This window comes from Cryptotermes secundus, unplaced genomic scaffold (genome assembly GCF_002891405.2).
Source record: "Cryptotermes secundus unplaced genomic scaffold, Csec_1.0 scaffold47, whole genome shotgun sequence".
Lineage (NCBI taxonomy): Eukaryota > Metazoa > Arthropoda > Insecta > Blattodea > Kalotermitidae > Cryptotermes > Cryptotermes secundus.
In genome coordinates this window covers 1970977-1992865 of record NW_019721002.1, presented here as the reverse complement: position 1 = coordinate 1992865, position 21889 = coordinate 1970977, and the positions used below count along the sequence as shown (strand labels likewise).

Here is a 21889-nt window from a genome sequence, read left to right as displayed (position 1 = left end):
AGTCAGACATGTGATTGCCGGGCAAGTGGGCACCGCTGACGTCACTGTCGGTCAGTGCTATTTCGAGGCGGACAGAACTGAGATCTGATAAGACGGGTCACTACATCGTGGGACGGACCCTGGTATTTTCTGCCTTGAACACAAACGCAACGTCTAAATAATATTTCGATGTCTGCAACTTCAGGGTAAGCAGAAGATGCTGGGGGTGGGGTGAAAACATGTCTGCCTTCGTGTTTCTGCCGCCGGTCTAGCACCTTTCAGTAAGAAGGTGGAAGGAGAAGCGAAACAGCTGGTCCCTGATTTCAGCATCTTCCGAGTGTAGCAAGATTTTGGATGTGCCATGTCTGAGTGCCCTTCCTAGCCTCTCCTCTCTGCTCCCCCCACCAGCGTAGCGCGGTCAGTGATCCCGGCCTGTTGCTGCGAGGCGGACAGCTTAACTCTACCTGGCGCTGTGCAGAGCTCCGGCTGCGTGCTACATGCGGTAACCACACCAAGAAATTACAATCTAGATCTTGCCTCTCCACTAACCCTCAGTATTTCGCATTTCTCAGTCTTTCTATGTTCGTGTGCGTGTCTACGGGAACAGAAGTGCTCATCTTCCGGCGAACTGCGAGTGTAAGGGAACGGGACATTAGTAGACTCCCGTTTGTTTCTTTTCGTAAAAAATGCACAGGAATGTAAACAGGTGCCACGGATGAATCTGCAAGTGACAGTGTGAAGTGCAGTTCTTGTTTCCGAGACCAGCCTCAGGAGAATGTTTATACTGAAGGCGGTAACATCACAGTGCAACCTGTGGACATCGATATATCGTGGAATCGAACCCCCAGCATTGCGAGTTCAGTTCTGTTACTGCGGAAAGAGAATCTGTTTATTCAAAGCGCCGCGCGGAGCAGAGAAGCTGGCCTGCTGCAAGGTACGAGCGATCCAAGGTCAATGACACGAAAAAACCTCTTCGGCTAATTCCAATCTGCGCCTACTCTGTGTGCGAAAAGAACCACGGGCTTGTGTATACTGGCTTGGCTTTTTGATTATTTTCTCCATTGATACTGCTAGTGCCAGCCTTGAGTGTGGAGAGTACGTTGCTAGGTAACGTAAGGCAACAGTCGCGAATGATATGGACACAAATACGTTTTCCTCGAGACCAGAAAGAAAGTAGGAATCCGTTTAGGGCATGTTGTGAGTGCGGGACATCACCGGTGATAGTGCAGTTCACCCACCTGAGAGAATTTTATAGAAAACTGGTGTACAGATTAAAAAAAATGTGTAAAAGGGGCGCGTTTCGTTTATTGGGGTGTGAGTGGTGACAGCTGTGCACCGAAACACACGTGGTACGCAAGTGGCAGTGAATGGCTCATAAAGATCTCCACAGCCACCAGCGAGAGAACTTGATGACCCGTCACCGTCCGGCAAGAAGACGCTCCTGTGTTGGCCTGGTGAAGAAGTGTCGGGTGACAAGACACGACGCTTACCGCTGGATAATGAAAGTAAAATGGTGCCGGGAATCTTTAACTAGTGATTAGCTTGAAAGTGGGAAATGGGGTAGATGATGTATGATGCGTATAGGGTAGTATCCACCGCGGACGGAGCTTGTGTCGAAGGATTGTTTCAGTTGTCTTCTGGACAGTAGCCAGAGACTATGGACGTTTTTAAAATCGACCAGTCGCTCAGCGCGAATGTGGGCAATGCACCTCCCCCGGAAAAGCTGACGGCGGACGTCTCCTTCGACGCGGGCTCAGAGTTCAATTTGAGTTTCTTCGATCCACCTGAAGACAGCAACACCCAGGGATTCAGTGACCCTGGATCAGTGGGTTCCACCTCTGCACCCTCGCCGCCCCCGCAACTACACCCCGCTACTTTGCCGCAGGTGATCACCGCCCCCAGCGCGATACTGCTGCAACCCCTGCCTGGAGCAACTACTGGTGCCGCCTCCAGCCTTTCCATCAAGCAAGGTGCGTCTACTACTGTTTAGTTGGTTGCCCATCTGGTGCTCTGTTGAGACTGACAAACCTTGACCGACAATGCGGCATGTCCCAGAAGACAGTGACATTTGTAGTCACCGCTGTCAGAGAACCTCAGTTCCGTCATTTGAATGTTAACAACGAATTTCGGACCCATGGGTTGAACTCGGTTGCTGACAGTGGCGTATTGGTTTGGTCTGAAAGCATGATAACTTGGAAGACCTAGGCGCAGATGGGAGGATAACTTTAAAATGGATCTTAAAGATATAGGAGGGGAAATTGGAGTGGATTCATGTGGCTCAGGATTCGGACCAGTGGCGGGCTGTTGTGAACACGGTACCATAATACGCTGGGAAGTAGCTGAGTAAATACTAGCTTCTCAAGAGCCTGGATGGGTGGGGTGAGGCTGAGTCCACTTGGTACGCCGGCCACAATCAGGCCTACTGTACCACCCCGGATTAGAGATCCCTCTGGAATTTTCTGAGGAGTGGAATCGTATTAGCTGTGTCGCCATGTAGTCCGATAGTAATTCACTGATGTTTCGGATGGAAGCACTGCCTCCATCTTCAGGGTCTAATAGAAAACCAGAAAGGGGGTTCCGCCTTGCTTCTTATTAGTTTCCCGCTTGCTTCAGTCTCTGACCTTGAAAATGGAGGCAGTACGTTCTTTCGAAACATCTGTGACGTTCAACGGGACTACGCGACGTTTGATCCCAGAGGACGGTACTGTTCTTACTCGTAGACACAGCGGTGAGAGTTTCCAACCCAAAGTAATGCGTCACAGCGCACCTGGAGCTTCACCGTGTCTTGGCTACATGCCCTCCTGTGATCGGGTTACCGGCCAACTTCACCGAAGCTTTCGTAGTATTCCTCAGCCCCTCGCTAACGACAAGTGGCGATGTGGTGCCGGGCGCGTCGGGCGATACGCCGCTGTAGCGATCAGACGCTCAGAGACGAGCAGGACTTGCATGTGTTAATCGTGCGGGGAAACAAGCTTCGAGGGTTCAATGACACGTGGTTCGGCAGCCTTCCTGGTTTCTGAATGCAGGCGAAAGCGACGGGCTTCTGAGACCTTGCACTTCTAGTTCTGCAAACCGCTTGATGAACTGTGTCGTCATACGCTGTTAAACGACACTGCATCATTTCAGTGCTGAGCTTCTCAGAAGATTGCTCTCCTCTTCGTCGAGACGCAGTGAAGTCTGCCAAATACTTATCAGCATTTCGGAAGAGCCTACTGCTTACATCTTCAGGGCAAAACGGGAAATTAGTCAGTGATATATAGAAGAGAGAGAAAGCTATTTCTGTGCCACGCAGATGTAGATCCAAATACAAGATAGGAGTGGTCAGCTTGACGTCCCGGCCGCTTTACCTCCAGAACACTTTGGCTGGGTGGGCTCCAGTATTTGTCCATACCCATCTCTGCCCCAGTCGGGAATCGAACTTTAATACCGCTGCCGTCCAGCACGTAGCCTACACCAACTGCTTTCTTGCCTCAAATCAGCGTCCCGTTGGTTCTGCAAAGCGAATGCAGTAGTGCACCTGGCTTATGTCCCCATAAACCAGTTTTGCATGCGTTTCGTGCACATTGGATCTGCTCGTGACTTCTGAAACGTCCGGCCCCAATAGTAGATAAGCGTGGGGCGTGGCGTCGTGTAAATGAGGGAAGAGCTGCCCCCCCCCCCTGCTTAATTAAGCACCACGCCATAAAGGCGAATGGGGGGAGGGGGAATGTCGACATATTTTTCACGCTTCCTTACCCTCGAAACCGAATGGAACTGAGGGGTCAGCTTCACGTGCCGGCCGCTTAACTCCGCAGAAATAACCCCCGGTTCCCCTCGGACAGACGGCCCAGTGAGCCCCAGAGCCGGTCTGGACGCTGTACATAAGAAACAAACAGCTCACACTTGCTGGGAATCGAGCCCCTATTCCTCGGCTATAGAACCCGCTGCATAGTCTGATAGTTACCAGTATTTCGGAGATATCCTGGCAGATACGAGCAGAGAGCCACGTAAAATGGGTGGAGCGTAACAGGTGCATAGGAGGGCGATGCGTCAGCCGGACATTAGGAAAGAAGAGCTGATGCTAGACCTGAAAGAAGATGGTCATATCAGCAGTGATACTCGGAACACCTAGACCTTGATATTAGAGAAGAAGCTGTATCAGCTTCTGTACAGTGCGGACTGATGAATGAACAGGGATCAGCCTCAGAGAGGAGACGTTGAGAGCAGTTGTGCCTCCGCCCCTTTTCCACCGTCACTGTCGTGGCTCGCTTCGCGCCGCGGCTGTGTCGCCGGTCAGCACGGCGATGTCTGATCTACTGAAGAGGGCGGTTCCAAATAAGCTCAAGCAGAACTATTAAAGGCGTGTCCACATTACTCGTGCTCGTCGGGAGACTCGTCTGGCTTTTACTTGTGCTCGTAAATCTTCGTCCACACTACTTAAGTTGCTCGCCAGGCCTCGGCGCGTGAGGATCCGTATATTTACTCGTAGTGTATATAGGCTGTAGTCGTATTTTAATTTATTGGCTATAGTTTTTAAATTTAAAATTTGCTTGTCTCGTGACTTGTTATATCGTCCAAATTACTCGCGAGTATAGCGAGTCACACGAGCACGAGTAATGTGGACGCGCCTTTAGAATACGAAGGCCTCTACATTATATACGTAGATATCGTAATGGCTTCTAAGGAACGCTTATTTATTTTATTATAATTATTATTATCGTGTAATCTTGATGACTTACCCCACGATTAATCCGGTTTACCGAGGGTTTGCTGTACACTGTGAGGGCACATCACAGGCTGGCCAGGCAATGTCATGCAATGAACATTCCATGTGTTTAACGCGATTTGCTTTCCCACCGTAGGTCCAGCCTACCCACAGTTCTTCGCAACGGAAAATCGAAGGAACGCGGTATCTGACTTCGTCATGTTGGTCCGCAAGTGGAAACGCGAGAACAGCTGGACGGATTTTCTTTAAACTTGAGCCTGCGGAGTGTTACTAAGAAATTTTTACTAAAATCAGACACGAGTAAGGGACACTTATACGTGCAGTCCTAAATCCCTAAATGTTCATCGGAAGGGCAGTAATACAGAAATACCGAGCACTCACGCTAGCGCCGCATGTGGCCCGCGAGGCGCAGGTTACTGACCCCTTGGCTAATGTATTCGTGTTGAGACCGTGTGGTGGCACTTCCTGCTGTAGCGTGTGGCTGCAATTAGCGCCAATTTGAGAAGCATCCTTACAAGACTGAGTTGACACGCATATTGGGCTATCATCTCGCTTGCCAGTCAACGACCGAGAGCAATATGTAAACACCTGCATTGGACTGCTTGCAGCTCGTCCACATTTGCGTTCCCTCTGCCCGCCGCTACGTCTTGCTTATTCTCCTTGCTGAAGGAACTGAATAGGCCTGTCAGAGCACCACCGTGTGTGCGTGTGTGCGTGCTTGCGCGCGCCATGCCAAAATCTGAATGAGTTGGCTGATTTCAGGGAGGTGAACCCAACGACATATTTCTTATAATTGGTATTAAAAACATGGTGGACGCGCGAAGTAGTAAGGTGGGATCGACACTTGGCGCTACTCAGTCCAGCGTTCTGAAATGATGCATGGGGCCACACGAGCGCACAAAATGCGTCCGTTGTAACGGACGTCGTGACGTCCTTTGTAGAAATAAATAAGAGAGGCGAATGCTACGCTTTGGTCTGGCTCTGTTGCAGACAAAAAACTACGCACCGCATTCTACAACTGTGTTGTGACCTCAGCAACGTCCGTCATAGAATACGTTCGTCGCAACGGACGTACTTCGTGCGCTCGTATGGCCCCATCCTAAGAGCGCCTCGGTAAACACGCAAGAAGAACATAATGACACAGTACGACATTTGAATTTGGGTTTCATTTCGAGAGCGGTATCTAATGGACGGTCCTAGCTAGGAGTACAGAATGTTGTGTGAAGACTGAATATTTCTATAAACTGTGTGGAGGCTTCCCAAGAAGGGCTCAGCTCCATGGAGTGAGTTAGGGCAGGTTGGTGTAGCGGTAACGCTCGTAAAGTTTTATTCTATGAATGCTCGTTTCGCATTTCGGCCGCGATACTTTCTATTCTGACTGAAGTTGCTGTGGTTTTCCTCAGTCCTTCCACGCAAATGCCGATGTAGTCCTCCTATTATGCCACGTTCGCTTCCTTCCAATTCCTTTCCAGTTCATCATGTACAGCGTTGCCAGTCCGTCAGATAGCTCACAAAAGCACATTTTGAGACATGGCGACGCTGCGAAATGTTTTTTTTTATTTAACTCCAATAATTATACAATCTATCCATTAAATGTGGATAATAAGTACAGCGAAATGTTTAGATTACGTTCTACATATTGTGACATGTTAATCTCCTGCTAGGCAACGATCGCGAAAGAAGCAACTATATCGGAGACGTTGCTAAGTAGCGGCCCCGCAAATAAGCACATTTCCATCGCAGCGATTGCACTGCAACATAGGAATGGTGTTTTCTACGCGGTCCGTGCTGCGATTTTATAAGCAGGACAAGTCAGATAGCGAGTGACTTGGTTGCTGAGTGGGTGATTAGTTAATTTCTGAGCTATTGCTGTTAGAGGCTGGTAACTGAGGACGAGGTTAGTTCGGGAACCCAGAGGAAGCGGAAAGTCCGCCCTTGAAATCCGCTACCAAGCAACGGCTAGTGAAGACTGTAACGGACTGAGAAGCTAGTGTGTCCTGTAGTGATTTGTGAAGTGTTCAGAACGGTGAGAATACAGTCCTTACTTGCATTTACGAGTTTCAAGAATTCAGTAAATCCAATTACCAATCCAAACCCCGTCTGTAGTCACTAAAATTGTGGCAATATTTTATATAGACGAAATAATATGCACACGCAGTGTTCCCAAATTCCCGACAGATAGTAATATTCGGAATTCGGGAACAAGAAATCGGAATTCCCGAAACCATAAATGATTCCGAAATTTTTCATAATATTCTGTTTACGTTTTTAAGAATATTGAGTGGCCATAATAATAAAAAACAGCAATCATTTTTCTGTGATAGGGTCACACTAAAAGTTTCGGAGGTCTCCTGTAAAAAACAATAGAATAATAAATCCATTGTTTATTATTATTATTAACCAATATATTGTGACACGATTATATAATTAATAAGTGTAAAAATGCTCTCAACCTGATATAGACATTTGGTAGTAGAACACATTGTAAGATGTGAATATTAACATAAATTCCAAATAAAAATCATTTTAAAATTGAAAGTTAGTACTACAAATATTTAATATTTGAAAGTGATTATTCTTAAAATTAAATTCTAAAACACACAAAGCACTAATTGTCGTATCCGATAGTCTTGGTGTTTGTTTCATGACGAATGTTCCAGGTGTAGAGAAATTTCTTTTTATTTTCCGTTGACGTTGGTAGCATTGTTAAGAGCGCTTCCAGATGCATCTTCAGGTTGAGCCTCAGGGTACGTGTTGCTTCGTCCTGGCTCATTTTCCTTCTTAACGACGAAAATACTTTGTCTGCTTGCCCAGATTTTGTGCTTGCCGCTGAAATCGATATTGCATTACTAATTCAGGCTGTATGTCAGTTTCTTGTTTCATGTGGGGCACTCCACAACTTTCACGTCTTCCGTGTCATCGAGCTCCGCTCTTCCTTTGGGCTTTAATTTTCGCGTCTTCCCGATATCTCGACTGATTTTGCTCGGGATTCGAGTTTCGAAAAGCATACAAATTTCTCGAGAAATGCCGGGAAAGTATTCCCGCGTGGGAACATGTGGTTGCGTCTGCCGAATGCGCACCGCACGTGTACACTCTCGTTTAATAACAAGTAGGTACTCATGGGTGACGCCAGGGCAAGGGGGCGCCCTAAAGGAAGGGGCAGATGCCTGGCTCACCTCCCACCGATCGGTGCCCATGGTGGTACTTATGGTAACCACTGTTCGCTCCGGAAGGTCAGAAGGCGAAGCCAGCGCCTTCTTCCCGTTCCTGTTGGACTCATAACCGCCACGATATTTTGTGTAACTCTCAGCTTCTCAAGAACTTCCCGCCAATTGTGGAACCTAAGGTTCATTACCTGGCTCACAAGAGCCCGCCACTGATTCCTATCTGATGGATATGGATCCAGTCCACACCTCTCCATGCTATTCTTTTGAGTTTCATTTTAATATTGTCTTTCCACCTGTAGCTTTTTCTTTCATGTGATCTCATTCCTTCACGTTTTTCAACCTTTTTTTTACACATTTCTGAGCCTAGATGCATGCTACATGTCCCGTTTATCTCGTCTTCCTTAATTTAATCACCTTAAAATTAGTGACGTAGGGTACAAATTACGTATCAACAATCTAAAACTTCTCTTGCGCTTAATTAAGTAACTAATCACTGCCCCGTAAAGAGCGTATGGGGGAGTGGACCCATACCTCCAGTCTTTCTGAACCGTCTGGACGGAGGCGGACACGGTTTCGCGCTCCGCCCACTTTCTCTCCGGAAAAGGACGCCGACATCCGTTGAAACAGGAAGCTGGACAACCCCTACAATAAGTTTGAAAGCGCGGCACGGGGAAAATTCCTGCTTTCGCCAGGAATCGAACCCTCTGCCGTCTAGTCACTTGAGATAACGGAGCTTAAGCGATTTCAGTTCAGCTGATGATCGCGTGGTATTGTCACAGGGTCACCTCGAATGCTGCGGGAGGCAGTAATATGCAATATGTATCGATGGCTAATCTATGTACGGACGTGACGTGTCTCCCCCCCCCTCCCCTGGCTTTGTGTTGAGTTTTGTGGGAAAACAGGTTTTTACCTTAGCAGCAAGGCTGGATGAAGCTGCCGCGCATAGCCTCTGGCGCGTTGATTCCAGGCAGGGCAGTGAACCTTGGTCATTGCAGCTTCCTAAAACACACCAGGCTTGATGACCGTCACTTTTCCACACGACTGGTTTGCAAACTGTGTTTCGCGAGCTCGGTGTTCGCTGTGTGCAGTTTGTCTGCAAACCAATTATCTGAATTGATACTGAATCGGACGCCCGTTCTCTTGGGAGCAGCTCCGCTTCCTGGTTAGTTTTTTTTTTTTGCTTTACTTACTCTTCGACCCTTCCGGCTCAGTACGTTCCTCCGAAACGTCCGTGAACTTCTGTCGGACTGCATGACCTCACACCCAAGAAGTTGGTATGAACCAACTTTTGAAGTGATTTCATTAATTTTGTCTTGCATGTAGTGGACTCGCAGTGCGGTTGCTCGGCTGAACCGGGTTCGCAACCCGCTGGCCGTAGTGTCAGGCGCGGAGGTCTCGTGCCTCCCTTCGGCTGTAGCACTAAGGAACAGCAACGTGTCAGCCAAATAGCGCCAAGAATATTACGGACTGAAGCAGCTTAAGTTGTAGCGCTGTATAGTTCGGAGACAGCCCGACGGTTCGAAGGATTATATCTCTTCCATCTTCAGGGTCGAATAATAAGCGAGACAAGAAACCAGCATTCTCCGTACTGCATGGCGTAATGTCACAAGACCCGCACGATAAGTCGATCACATGCCTGGGAATTTCTAGGAACATTTTGGGTAGGGGAAAGCATTACTTATGTCAGTTAATGAATTTGGTAGAATGAGATTATATGTATATAGCTTAATAATTAGCACCTGAACCCAGTTCTCGCGAAGTTTAGACTGCTTTTGAATATTTGAAGAAGATAGAAATGCCGAGCATTTGCCAGATTCAAACAGGGTGTGAAACATTGCGTTCTGAGATCCATAGACGCGTTAATTCTATTTGGAATGGGGGAGAACTGCCCCAACAGTGGACTGAGTCCACCATTGTACCTACTAATAAGATGGACGATAAAAATGACTGTCAGTTAACGACTATTCACTATTATTAAATATATATAACATAATGGATTTAATAACGCTTTTACCCTGAAGATGAAGGTAAGTTACTCCGAAGCGTTGTTAACTATGCGCCAGACGACACGACGTCACATCCCAGAAGATCGCAGTCCTTGCAGTAATTGTGTGTTTCGAAAGAACCAAAACAGGCGGATAACTCAAGAGGCGGCATTTGCTGATCCGTATGCCGATATACGAGCCGCCACTGATTCTCTGACGAACGTGATGGGTTAACCACAATACATATTGCTCTATGTTTACTTTTAATTTTCGAGTTTCCTCGCATCTCGCCAGCACCAAACGCAGTGCAGGCTCTGACCCTCTGGGGCATGAACTACAACTCGACTGTACCATACGCCTTCATAGCACGATGCTTAATTAAGCAGAGGGGCTGATTTATCTGCGCCTTACCNTAAGTCAGGCAGGGGGGTTGTTTTTTCGTCCCCCTCCCCCCCCCCCCCGGTTTCAGATTCCTTTGTCTCTTAACCCTCTGAAGCGTGAACAGAGAGAGACAGAGAGACTGGGAGGACGGTTTCCAGGGTCTGAGCAATGCTCGGTAGCCTGTGTGTACAGACAGAATTGTTATTTGCCGGTTAGCAGTCAGTTGTATAGGTGGAAAAGCAATTTCGGGGCCTGCAGAGACTGGGGTTTATAGAGTGTATGACACACGCTAGCTCGTCCTTCTGGCGGAGGACTACAAGCGCGTTTGAGAGAGGGTAAAGAATTGAGAAGTGAAGAAAAATGGAAAACTTAGGAAATAGACATTGTTGTAAAGTTTTTCTGTTTTTGGTCGGAATTTTGATATTCGCTGCATTCAAATAGAATTTTGGCTTAACGCTCATGACCAGATATCAGTTACTGTTTGACAGTTTCAGTCTTGTCTATGTGGGACGCCCTCTCTGGCGAGAGGACAGGTCTATCCCTTGTCAGAGTCATTATCTGCAGTAATATATCGTTTGTCATAATGTACAAGATGTTTATATTTTACATGTTATACATGTTAATAAATGTATTATTTTTCTTTATTGCTAGTGGGGTGAGACTAAGTCCCTTGTACTGCGGCCACTTCTGGCCTGTTGTACCAGACCCAGATGATATGTGAGGGTGATTGTGGAGCAATTGGTGGAATGAAGATTGGCAGGGGAAACCGAAGTACTCGGAGAAAACCTGCCCCAGCGCCACTTTGTCCACCACAAATCCCACTTCGCCAGACCCAGGATCGAATCCGGGTCGCCGCGGTGGGAAGCTAGCTACTAACCGCTTGAGCTATGGCGCGGCCAATGCCTATATTAGTCCAGGCCCAATAGAGTAGATTATGCTTCCGCTACAACGGCAGTCTAATCACGAACGGTCCTATGCCTGACCGCCGCCAAGTTTAAGCCTCTTGTACTTTCTGTGTCGGGCTTCACCTGGTCCGATATTGTGAACATTTTCATTGTCATGATTTAGAATGACTTATGCTTGTTACATAGTCATACACGTACGGCAAGTGGAAATCAATTTGCATTTCGCGAACCGGTGTGCGCCTTGGAAATTGCCAGTGGTACAGAGTACCTTGTTTTGCAGGCGCTGCAGTTTGGTTAGACAGATATCTGCTGCAAACTCCCAGGCGGGACAAGCATACGTCATCAAAGATCTAATGAGAGATCATCTTAACGTTAGCGCTTAAGCGCTCACTTTTGAATAAGGAATATAAGAGAAAACTCCATGGCCTGTAGTCCGCAAGCGAACTATACCGACCGAGCGCCGCCGCTTGTCGTCGAAGTTAGTGCGAACTTTAGCGGATAGAAAGTGTCGCGTGGTCAGCGCAACGAATCACCACGGCCGTTAATTTCAGTTTTCTAGACCGGAGCCGCTATTTCCTTGAAATAGCTCCTCAATTATCATCACGAGGCTGAGTGGACCCCGTTCCAGACCCACTACTTTTCAGAAAACATCTTGTATCGCCGGGAATCGAACCCGGACCTCCGGTTCTGTGGCCAGAAGCGCTGATCACTAGACCACAGAGGCGGTTCGAATGGGGAATATGTTGTAATAAATGTTCATGTAATTTTCTTATCGAAGATTACACCGAGATATGTTACGCTTTTTCTAAATGGAATGTTGCGTCCATTCAGTGTAAGAAGAAATGCCGGAGCTGCCTTGACCGTCATAAACACAAACGTGTGCTGGGTGGGAAAGACCGCCAAGCGACAGCGCATAAGGAAAGAGCGCAATCTTTCCTCGTATCCCCCCCTTTCCATCCTTCCTGCTTCTCCACTCTTTTCTGTGATGTATTTGAATCTCGGAAAGTGTACTCAGCGGTACCCTTATGTGCGCGCGAGGCATGACTGACTCCACTTCCACGTTTCCAGCTTCAGAAGCGGCGATGTGGTCTCCGTCAGAGTGGCCCACCCAGCAGGCAGACGCGTGAGTGGCTGGGCGCTGGGTTCTGTACGTCCCCTACAGGAAGCCCCAAATCGGCACGTCGAAACCGCAAATGCACACGTGAGCCAGGCGAGTAATGGCCCTGTGCGCGCCTCAACTTGAGCTAAAGCTCTGGACTTGTGTGCGGGAGGGGCTCGGTTCGCATCTCAACTGAGACACCGACTCTTAGTAGTTATCCTCAGTACCTTCAGATACTGGGGGCACGCGGTAGTGTAGTTGGTTGAGGGGCTATGCTACAAGCTGGAAAGTCGCGGGCTCAAGTCCCGATGAGGTCATTGGATTTTTTTTTCAGTTGACCTAATCCTTCGAACCGCACTATGGCCCTGGGGTCGACTCAGCCTCTAACAGAAATGAGTACCAGGAATTAATTAAATAATTTTTCTGGGGAGTAAAGCGCGGCCGGCTCGTAAGGCCGACAACCTTACAGCCATCTTTGAGCCAATTGTCTAGATAATGCGGGATCCTCTACGTCTCACAACCCTATGGGCCTTCACGGCCTGTTACAGGGATAGCTTTACTTACTTTTTTACTTTACCTTCGGATACTTCGAGACCATGAGCACTTCCTTCCAAATCCTTTCCAATTCACCCACAGATCATTTTGCCATTATGTGCTGTATAGCCCAGGTACTAACTCCTTGTTTCTGCGGTCGTCACTTTCTGTACGACACATGATCCCACTTCTCTGTTATTTGCATTTTGCCTCCATAGCCTCAATTTCAACACTCATAGATCATTTTCTTCATCTTCCACCCATCTCAATCTAGGTCTTCTCATTTCTCTTCCACCCGGTAATTACTAAATATAAACAAATACGGTAAAGTCGGGAGATGTATTGGCAGTGTAACCCTTCCGTTCTGTTTGGTTGTCTTGCAAGCCGCAGGACCCTCACAGGAGGTGCTGGCTGGCTCAGTTTCCGTTACTACTGTTCGATTTTATCCCAAACTGGAACTTTGGACAAGTTTTACTAATAATTCACTACATGTGGACTGGCGGGCAGGCACGGTGTAGCTGCTATGTGTGTTTCTGCAAGCTGGCTTCACGAACGCGCCAAAATTCGGAATCCCGAAATGAAGCCCCTGTCCGTAAAGCAAGTTGCGTCTCATCCACTTGACGGAGCATGCGCCTGGTGTTGTAGTGTCGACCCGTGCGTCTGGTGGCCTTACCCGTCACTGCTATGCAACCCGCCGCTAATGCTGTTGGATTTTTTAGCTGTTTATTAATTGCTCGCAAGGTTGCTGTTATGCACTGTTAGTTCAAAACACAATATGTTTCGACCGGTCGCAGGTGGTTGCTGTATGTCCCATTCCGTGCGCTGATATGCAGACATTGTAGCTGAAAGGGGGGAATTGCGTCAAAGCCAGTAATACAGCCAACATTGGTGTATTTTTTATTGCTAGTGGGGTGGGACTAAGTCCCTTGAACTGTGGCCACTTCTGGCCTATTGTACCAGCCCCAGATGTTAGGTGAGGGTGATTGTGGAGCAATTGGTGGAATGAAGTTTGGCAGGGGAAACCGAAGTACTCAGAGAAAACCTGCCCCAGCGCCACTTTGTCCACCACAAATCCCACTTGACCACACCCGGAATCGAACCCGGGCCGCGGTGGGAAGCCAGCGACTAACCGCTTGAGCTATAGCGCGGCCCTAACATTGGTCTTAAGTCAAGGCTGAATTGTGAAGAGTAAAAGTTATGAAGCTCCCGTCACTTCATCTCTGGTCCAAATATTCCCCTCAGCACCCTGTTCTCAAACACCCCCAGTCTTTATTCCTCCCTTAATGTCAGAGACCAATTTCAAACCCATACAGAACCACAGGCAAAATTATAGTTTCGTATATTCTAATTTGTGTGTTTGCAGACAGCAGACGAAAAGACAAAAGGTTCCGGACTGTTTGGAGATCGTCTGCATAAATTTGTGAAATTTAATCAAAATCGTTGGAGATATTTTCGAGAAAATATCCATTTTGTGGTCTGGGGTCGATTTTGCAGCGAAACAAAAAACGTGAGAAAGAGGGAAAGAAGACAAGATAGTGTTTTGCGCCTTGAGAATCTCCATACATGCGCACGCAACCAGCCACACGCTTTCACAAACCTTGTACGAAGTCCAACAATTAATTAATAAGACTGAAAATTTTCTTGAGCACCTGCCAACACCGGTGTGCGCGTGGTGGATCACGTGACTGCACGATTCGGGAGCTGTGTGTCGAAGACTTACTGGGAATCATTTTGCTGGATTTGAGGTCCTCACGGAAGTACCTATGAATGTTGTCCGCCGTCTTCCGAATTGTAGCGCCGTGTAGTTCGGAGACAGCCCGACATTTCGAAGTAATATATCGCCTCGATCATCAAGGTCGAAGAGTGAGCCAAACAAGAAAACAAGAGCAGGCGGCAATCTGCTTGCTTGGCTAACTCTTCAATCCTAAAGATGGAGGCGGTAAGTTACTCCGAAACGTCGGACTGTCTCCGAAATACATGACGTTATAACCCAGAATACTTTACTCTTCATGAGTTTCAGTTTGTTCTGTGTAATATCAGTACTGAAGGGACTTCATGAAAGTCGGATTATGATCTTGTGCGTTGTGGCGCCGTGTAATTTGATAGGGTTTCGGTAGAAACTGCTGCCTCCAACTTCAGGATAGAATCTACCGTGACGATAAGGGCACAGATTCCTCTGCAGGATTCTGTGTGGAATCATAATAAGTCATTATCCTAGCAGGTTGATTGCACATAGGCCTACCAGACATTGCTTTAAGAATATGCTAATTTAATGATGTGGTATTTTTAATTGCTTACTGCCAAACAGAACGCCTCTGAAGATGGCAGTTTCGTCCGAAAGAAATCCAACGCAGATACATCCAAGTGGACGACCATGTCGATTTAATAAAGCGACGTTTCTTAGTTCGAGACTAATCGTCTTCTTAAAGGTATAGTCCCAAACTTAGAGACCGAGGATATGATAATGTGCTGCGTGATCAGAACTATGACACCTCTCAGGGGATCGCTGGCAGATGAGTGGGGAGCAGTAGTGAAATTATGATTGGCAGATAGAAAAACCGAACAAATGTCGTCCACCACGAATTTCGGAACACACCATTTTTGGCATGAATGCAAGTCCCCACGGAGGGAATACAAAGCCTTGCTGCATGAGTTTGGGTGATATCGCGTTACTGCATGAACCGTCAGGCATACGGAACCATGGTCCAGCTCAGGGACGTCACAGGGATCTACACAGGCAGATCTTGGTGTCCGTCGTGACGTAAGGTTTATGTTCGAACCCTGAAATTCAGCCGCATAATATATCCAAATTCAATTCCGGTTAACCATTTAAAGACTGAGGGTCAGAGTCAGACTTAGTTTACGACTGGAAGTTTACCGCCAATCAGTTCGTCCTGGCTCCAAGCTCTTTAGATTTCTTCTGAATAATATATAAGAATTCAGTCCGTACCTCACAGGAAACACAGTATGTCTCCGCTACAAAGCCCAACCGGTTTACTGTGAGAACCATACGGAACACACAGATACACTGTGTGGGCAGAATGCAGAGTTTTAGTGCGTTAAAGAGGGTGGTACATAGAGTAACCACTGGGCTTTGAAAGGTTAATACGGCTTTTCACATGTCATCAGACGCTAAGTGTGCTGCGTGCAACTTGCATAACATCAGTATCTGTCATGCTTTCGGCGCCTGGGCCTATACCCTAACTCCTTGAGAAGCTGATGGTTGCTCAGACACTGCCATTACTTGCCCCATGAACGACGGACGGGCAGCAACTCGCAGCGTGTAGCGCTCTACAGGAATGTTGGGAGTGGGAATTGTAACGGTGCTTGTGGGGGGTGAACGCTCTCTGATCCTGCCGCCGTTGTTGCCAGATCAGGTATTTAATGGCACTCCTGCCAAACCATCCTTCCGGCAACACTGTGCTGACGTTCGCCTCAAACATACTTGAGGGTACGCCGTCACGTGGCGACGTAGGACGTTCCGCTAGAATCAGAAAGTTACGAGATTCTCGTAGGATGTGACGCCGTGTCGTTTGGTGGAAGTTCGCTGAAGTTTCGGAAGAACGTATGTCAAGCTTCAAGGTCAAAGTGTGAGAGAATCAAGAAACCAGCCAGAAGCTTGCTTGCTTGCTCACTCTTGCGCCCTGAAGATGGAGGCAGAACGTTTCTCCAAAATATAGGCGAACTTCCACCATACTACACGGCGTCACATTGCAAAACATAGACACCGTTTCGTCAGACTCAGATCCAAAATTCTGGGCTACATTTTCAGCTTCCGTGAGGCTGCCTCTCAGATGTGCCGAGCAAATGTATGCACAATACCGGTCTAGATCTCCCTCGCTCTGAAATGGCATACTGCTAACATTTCAGTAGAACAGTTGGAATGATAGGCATATAGTGTACCAACGTTTCATAGGCACCTGCTGCCGCCACTTTAGTGCAGAAGCATAATCGGCGGTTGTGCTCCACCAGAGCTCAAGCCTCACATCCCAGAAGGCAGTGCCGAGTGTTCGCAGTGACTGCGCATAAAGCTAAAAGATGTCCCTGTGCTTAATTAAGCACCACACTATTAAGACGTATGGGAGAGTGGAGATATAAGTTCACGCATTCATAACATCAGCATTAGACGGAAGAAGGCCAGTTTCACGCCCTGGCCGTTTCATTGCACTGGGAGGAATCCCACCATACCCACGGGATAGGATCGGGGTTCGATTCCGAGCTGGAGTGTTGATTTTTCTCTTCTTTGGGGCCCGCATATCTCCCTTTCTAGTGGGTGAGGCCCCGCCCCTGGTAATTGTGGCGGGGAGTGACATGTGAAGGCCAGGACGCAGCAGAGCCCTGTGCTCTCAGTGCTTGAACGGTCAGGGACCCGACACTTGCTGGAAAATATTGCGACCTTTACATTATGCGTTCATTTCATGTCCAGCGGATAATGAGCGCGATGGTGTGGCAGCGAACTCTAGCGCTTTGTATAATAACCCCGGGGATCGAACCCGGAACTGCAAGACGCAGCGCTCTTCCGTGACTTGTAACTCTCACGTGACTCACTCCGTTGTGTGACGAGTCGTCAGGCGGTGTTGACAGGTTTCCAGCCGCCGTGCCCTGCCCACACCCGTCGGTTCGGCCTCAGCGTTCCGACGTTTTGTTATGTCCTGTACATCCTCCTGCATGTACTGTTCAGAGGGTCCCCAGTTCCCCCACGTGGCGCTTGTATTCTCAGAACGACAGAGCGAACAGCGTTACCGGTTACCCAACTGCAATATCGACACAGTGTGATTCGCAACGCCGTGTAGTTCGAAGAGACCCCGACGTTTCGGAAGAACATAATTCCAGTGGCTTCAGGGACGAAAAGTAAGTCAAGCAAGGAACCAACAGAAGCAGGCGACAAGCTTAGCTTGAAGATAGAGGCAATATGTTCCTCCGAAACGTCGGGCTTTCTCAGAACTACACGGTGTCACATTCCGGAAGATCGTTCTCTCCTTAGCCATAGTTCAGCATAGACACCGTGTGTTTACTGGGTGAATGACCCAGGGTCACATGTTCACCAGCAGCCAGACTGCACGGCGTCACAATCCACAGCCATAGTTGAGCATGGACAAGACATGTTTACTGGGTGAATGTATTCTGATCCCAGACCCAGGGTCACATGTTCACCAGCAGCCAGACTGCACGGCGTCACAATCCACAGCCATAGTTGAGCATAGACACGGCGTGTTTACTGGGTGAATGTATTGCCGATCCCGGACCCAGTGTCACATGTTCACCTGCAGCCAGACTGTACGGCGTCGAATGGTAGTTTGACAGACAATGACTGATGAATTGGAAAGGATTTAGAAGGAAGTAATTGTGGCATTCCTGGGAGTTGGCTGGAGTGACTGAGGAAAACTGTGACAACCTCATCGCAAGATCGATTTTCGATCCGAGCAGCTCCCGAATTTCTGTTACACCGATCTGTCTGGGCCGATCCCCCACCTGCGGAGCATCAGAATTTCAGTATTAATTCTCACCAGGAAAAGGCCATCACGTCAAGACGGCAGTACGGACTTGCATACAGCAAACTAAGTCTTGTGAAGCTGATAGTCGCTCCACTGGTCATGGAAGGCCCCATTCTTTATGTATTATCGAAGTTCATTACCGTGTTCACAACAGCCCACCGCTGGAAAAATTCTGAACCAGCTGAATCCAATACGCATGCTCACGTAGGGTATTTTGTCATTTCCCCTACTGCACGCAGTAGCGTAGTTGGTTGAGGCTCTATGCTACAAACCGGGAGGTCGTGGGTTCGATTTCCGATGAGGTCATTGGATTTTTCAACTCACCTAACCCTTCCGTCCGTAGTATGGCCACGGGTTCGACTCAGCCTTTAACGGAAATGAGTACCACGAATCTTCCTGGGGATAAAGGGCGGTCGGCTGATAACCTCACCGCCGTCTGTGAGCCAATTGTCTAGAAAATGTGGAAGCCTGGACATCTCACAGCTCTATGAGCCTCCACGGTCTTTCACAGGGATATTTTACCTTTTTACTGTACCTTTGCCATTTCCCCTATGCGTGTTACATTTCCCGCCCATCTCATGGCCTTCTCTTTCATGCCACAAATGTTCCTTGTCGAAAGTTGCTAAGCATGAAACTCAGTGCAGTGAGTGGATTATTGGCCGGACGATTCAGTTATTGAGCGGTGGGAGAGATCTTCCCTCTCCTCTGCTTACAGACAGGCTTTGAGGCTCATGCACTTCATGTGTACTGTGAAGCGTGAAGCCGAGGCCAAGAATGCGTGGATCTGTATCCCCAGTGTATCAAATTGCATGAAAATCCTTTTAGCTTCAGGCTTCAGATGTATGAAATCATTAATTCTGCCCTGAAGATGGAGGCATCCTGTTCCTCCAAAGCGCTGGTACCCATCCACCAAGTGACACGGCGTCAGATCCCAAAAGTCGAGCGGAAATGCGGCTGCAGGGAACGAAGCCCCTTACCGAGCGCCGCGGGAAAGTGAGAGTGAGGACGGTGACGCTATCGTGCAGACAGCAGCGGCTGAAGAAGGGCCCCACACGCACGGTGTTGCCGTATCGAACGCTTCTCAATTTCAGCGAGCCCAGGTCCCCTGAGGACTGCTCGAGTGAGCTCGGCCTCTGTGCAGGAGGGCGTGGTTCAAATACCGACGCAGCTTATCACGACTTTGTTCAAGAGGATTTAAGTGGAAAACCGAGTTTGCAATGACCCGAGGTGGAACTGCATCGCCTGCAAACCGCGGCTTTCCGCTCCAGGCGCACAGGGACCCGCGCACTGTCGCCACTGTACGGCGGTATTGCAGAACTGTGCAGGCGGCAAAGCCCGAAGCGGAATGTACAGGAGGGTGTGATGTGGCGGCGGTCAGGTGACTAAGCTGCCGTTGTAGCCTGAGCTACGTAATGTAAGGCACAATCCGCTGCACAGAGCAGGTACAGCCGACCATAACATTTGACAAGGGACAGACCTGCCTTCTCGTCAGATAGGGAAAAGCTTCAACTGTCCAAACAAAGACTAAAATCTGTTCCTGGGCCCCAGATGGGGCTCCACAACCAGACCGGTGTCTGTCAGCCGCAACGTGACTGTGGCGTCGAGCCCTCTGATTGCCACTGTCAGCGGCAGTAAAGACCTGAAGCGAACCACGGGGGGGGGGGGCGTGCACCCTGAGGGAAGTGCAGATGGACTCTGTAACCGCAAGGTACCGTGTTTACGCGAGTCGCGAACCCGCTACTACAGCAATGACGGTCTGCCTACACTCGAGGGTGCGGTTCACTCGCAACTCGGTCAAGAAATGGACAATGCCTTTATTTAGTGATGTCTGCCATGCCGAGTTTGGAAGAAATCAGTCAGGCTGACACTTCCTTTTCCACAGAAATGTTGTCCCTGTGCGTAATTAAGCACCACGTTTTGAAAGTACGTTGGGGAGTGGACAGCTGATGACCTGTTCCCAACGCTTCGAACAATGCTACAGCCTCCATCATCAGGGTAGAAAGGTTTCTTCCGCTAATTCGCTGCAGAACCTGGAGTTCCGTAACAATTGGCATTCGAAGAAATAGATCAATACGGGCCGGGGACTATATTTGGCTCGTACAGGGAGGCCAGACAGGTGAGCTGCCCCCCCTCGGTCCGTACTTCTGATCGATAGGATCTCTATACAGTGCAAATGTAAGCGGAGCTTCTGCAGCGACGGTGTGAGGAAGTGGGCTGTGATGCCGTGTGTTCTGGTAAAGCGTTGCCAACCTCCCGAAGAAAAACAGCTGTCTCCATCTTCAGGGTAGAAGATCAGCTGAGCTTGAAACAAAGAGGTCCGAAGAGGGAGACTCGTCTTGCGAGGATATAGTGATGGGAAATGGCCCTTAAAGGGCCAGTATTCTTCATTTTCTTTCCCTTAGTCCTGTTGGTTTGCTGAGCGCGCTATCACCTCCTCCTGTATGTGCGTACCGCTTATGTCCACTGTCGGTTTACTCTTTTAGCCTGAAGAGGTGGGACGCAGTTTCCTCGGAAACTACGGCAATGATACACTAGACCGCACGGCGTCACATCCCATGGCTGTGACAGCCTCAGACTTCACACAGACACAGCTGCGCTGTATTCTGAGGGTTATCAGTCTGTAAACAGGTCAAGACGCGAGCAGCAGTAGGCTATTGTCTTGCTTCCACGGCCTCATGAAGCACTGAACTGCTGTGTGAGTGTCACTTCGCACGTGGACTGTTCTGGAACTTCTCGGCCGGTGACATGGGCTCGCAGTTCACCATAAGAAAAGGGAGAGGCAGTTTCTTGATCACTGGAGGAAGGAAGTTAACACAACAGAACAGTGCTGGGTATATCACTGCTTTCCACTGCACTTTATCCATTTAAAGTACTGCGGTTACTATATGTACCACCTGATCCCGTGAGGAGACGGGGTTGAATACATCCACCTAGCCCTGCCAGTCGCAGTAGGCGACGAAAAGGGAACCATTGCCTAGGTGTATAACTGGACCACCCTGTCCCTGGCGACATAAAATGAGGGACCTGGCCCTCCGGGTTTGGGGAATCTCGAATCCGAGGTAGTAAGATGTGGTCATATGTTCAGCGGGACTCGGACCTGGGAATGTCTGCGCTGGCGAGGACCAGCAGCAATTGTAAACGACAGACCCATCCTCTCTTCAGACAGAATGTTACATAAGGACTATAAACGCAAGTGTTCAATTAAAAAAAAAATACTGGTCGTGAGTCTCAAGGAGTTTATCGCCAAGACGAACTGATTGGCTGTAAACCGTCAGTCGTTGAGTAACCCTACATCTGAGTCTGTACCACCTGCTTTAACATACTAAAACTCTGCATTCTGCCCACAGAGTGTATCTGTGTGTTCCGTATGGGTCTCACAATAAACAGCGACTGTTCCCCTAAACAATATTAACCGGTTGGGCTTTGTAGCGGAGTCGTAACGTGTTTTCTGTGAGGTACGGACTGAATTCTTATACGTAGTATGTTCTTTACAGGAAATGCAGTCTGTAGAGGGTTATCCTGTCCCTCTTGGCTGCTTTTCACGCCACTTCTGCCGTTCATCCAGTGTACAGTGTGCTTTCTGTCTCCCACGTGATCTCCTGTTCAAATAACAAACGGATAGCTCAGTCAGTACAGCGA

The 21889-nt window shown here is 48.5% G+C and overlaps 1 protein-coding gene across 2 annotated transcripts in view; it reads left to right on the top strand.

The window, feature by feature from the left end:
- The window catches only part of LOC111874281 (ecdysone-induced protein 78C), a 76961-nt gene that overhangs the window by 25492 nt on the left and 29580 nt on the right, over positions 1–21889 (top strand). The window contains exon 1 of one of the 2 annotated variants that reach the window (XM_033755416.1): positions 1225–1949. The exons of the other annotated variant lie outside the window; for it this stretch is intronic. Within the exon in view, the coding sequence (XP_033611307.1) occupies positions 1637–1949 (313 nt within the window). The 5' untranslated portion in view covers positions 1225–1636. Of the gene's footprint in view, positions 1–1224; positions 1950–21889 lie in introns of those variants that run through there. 2 annotated transcript variants of the gene reach the window in all.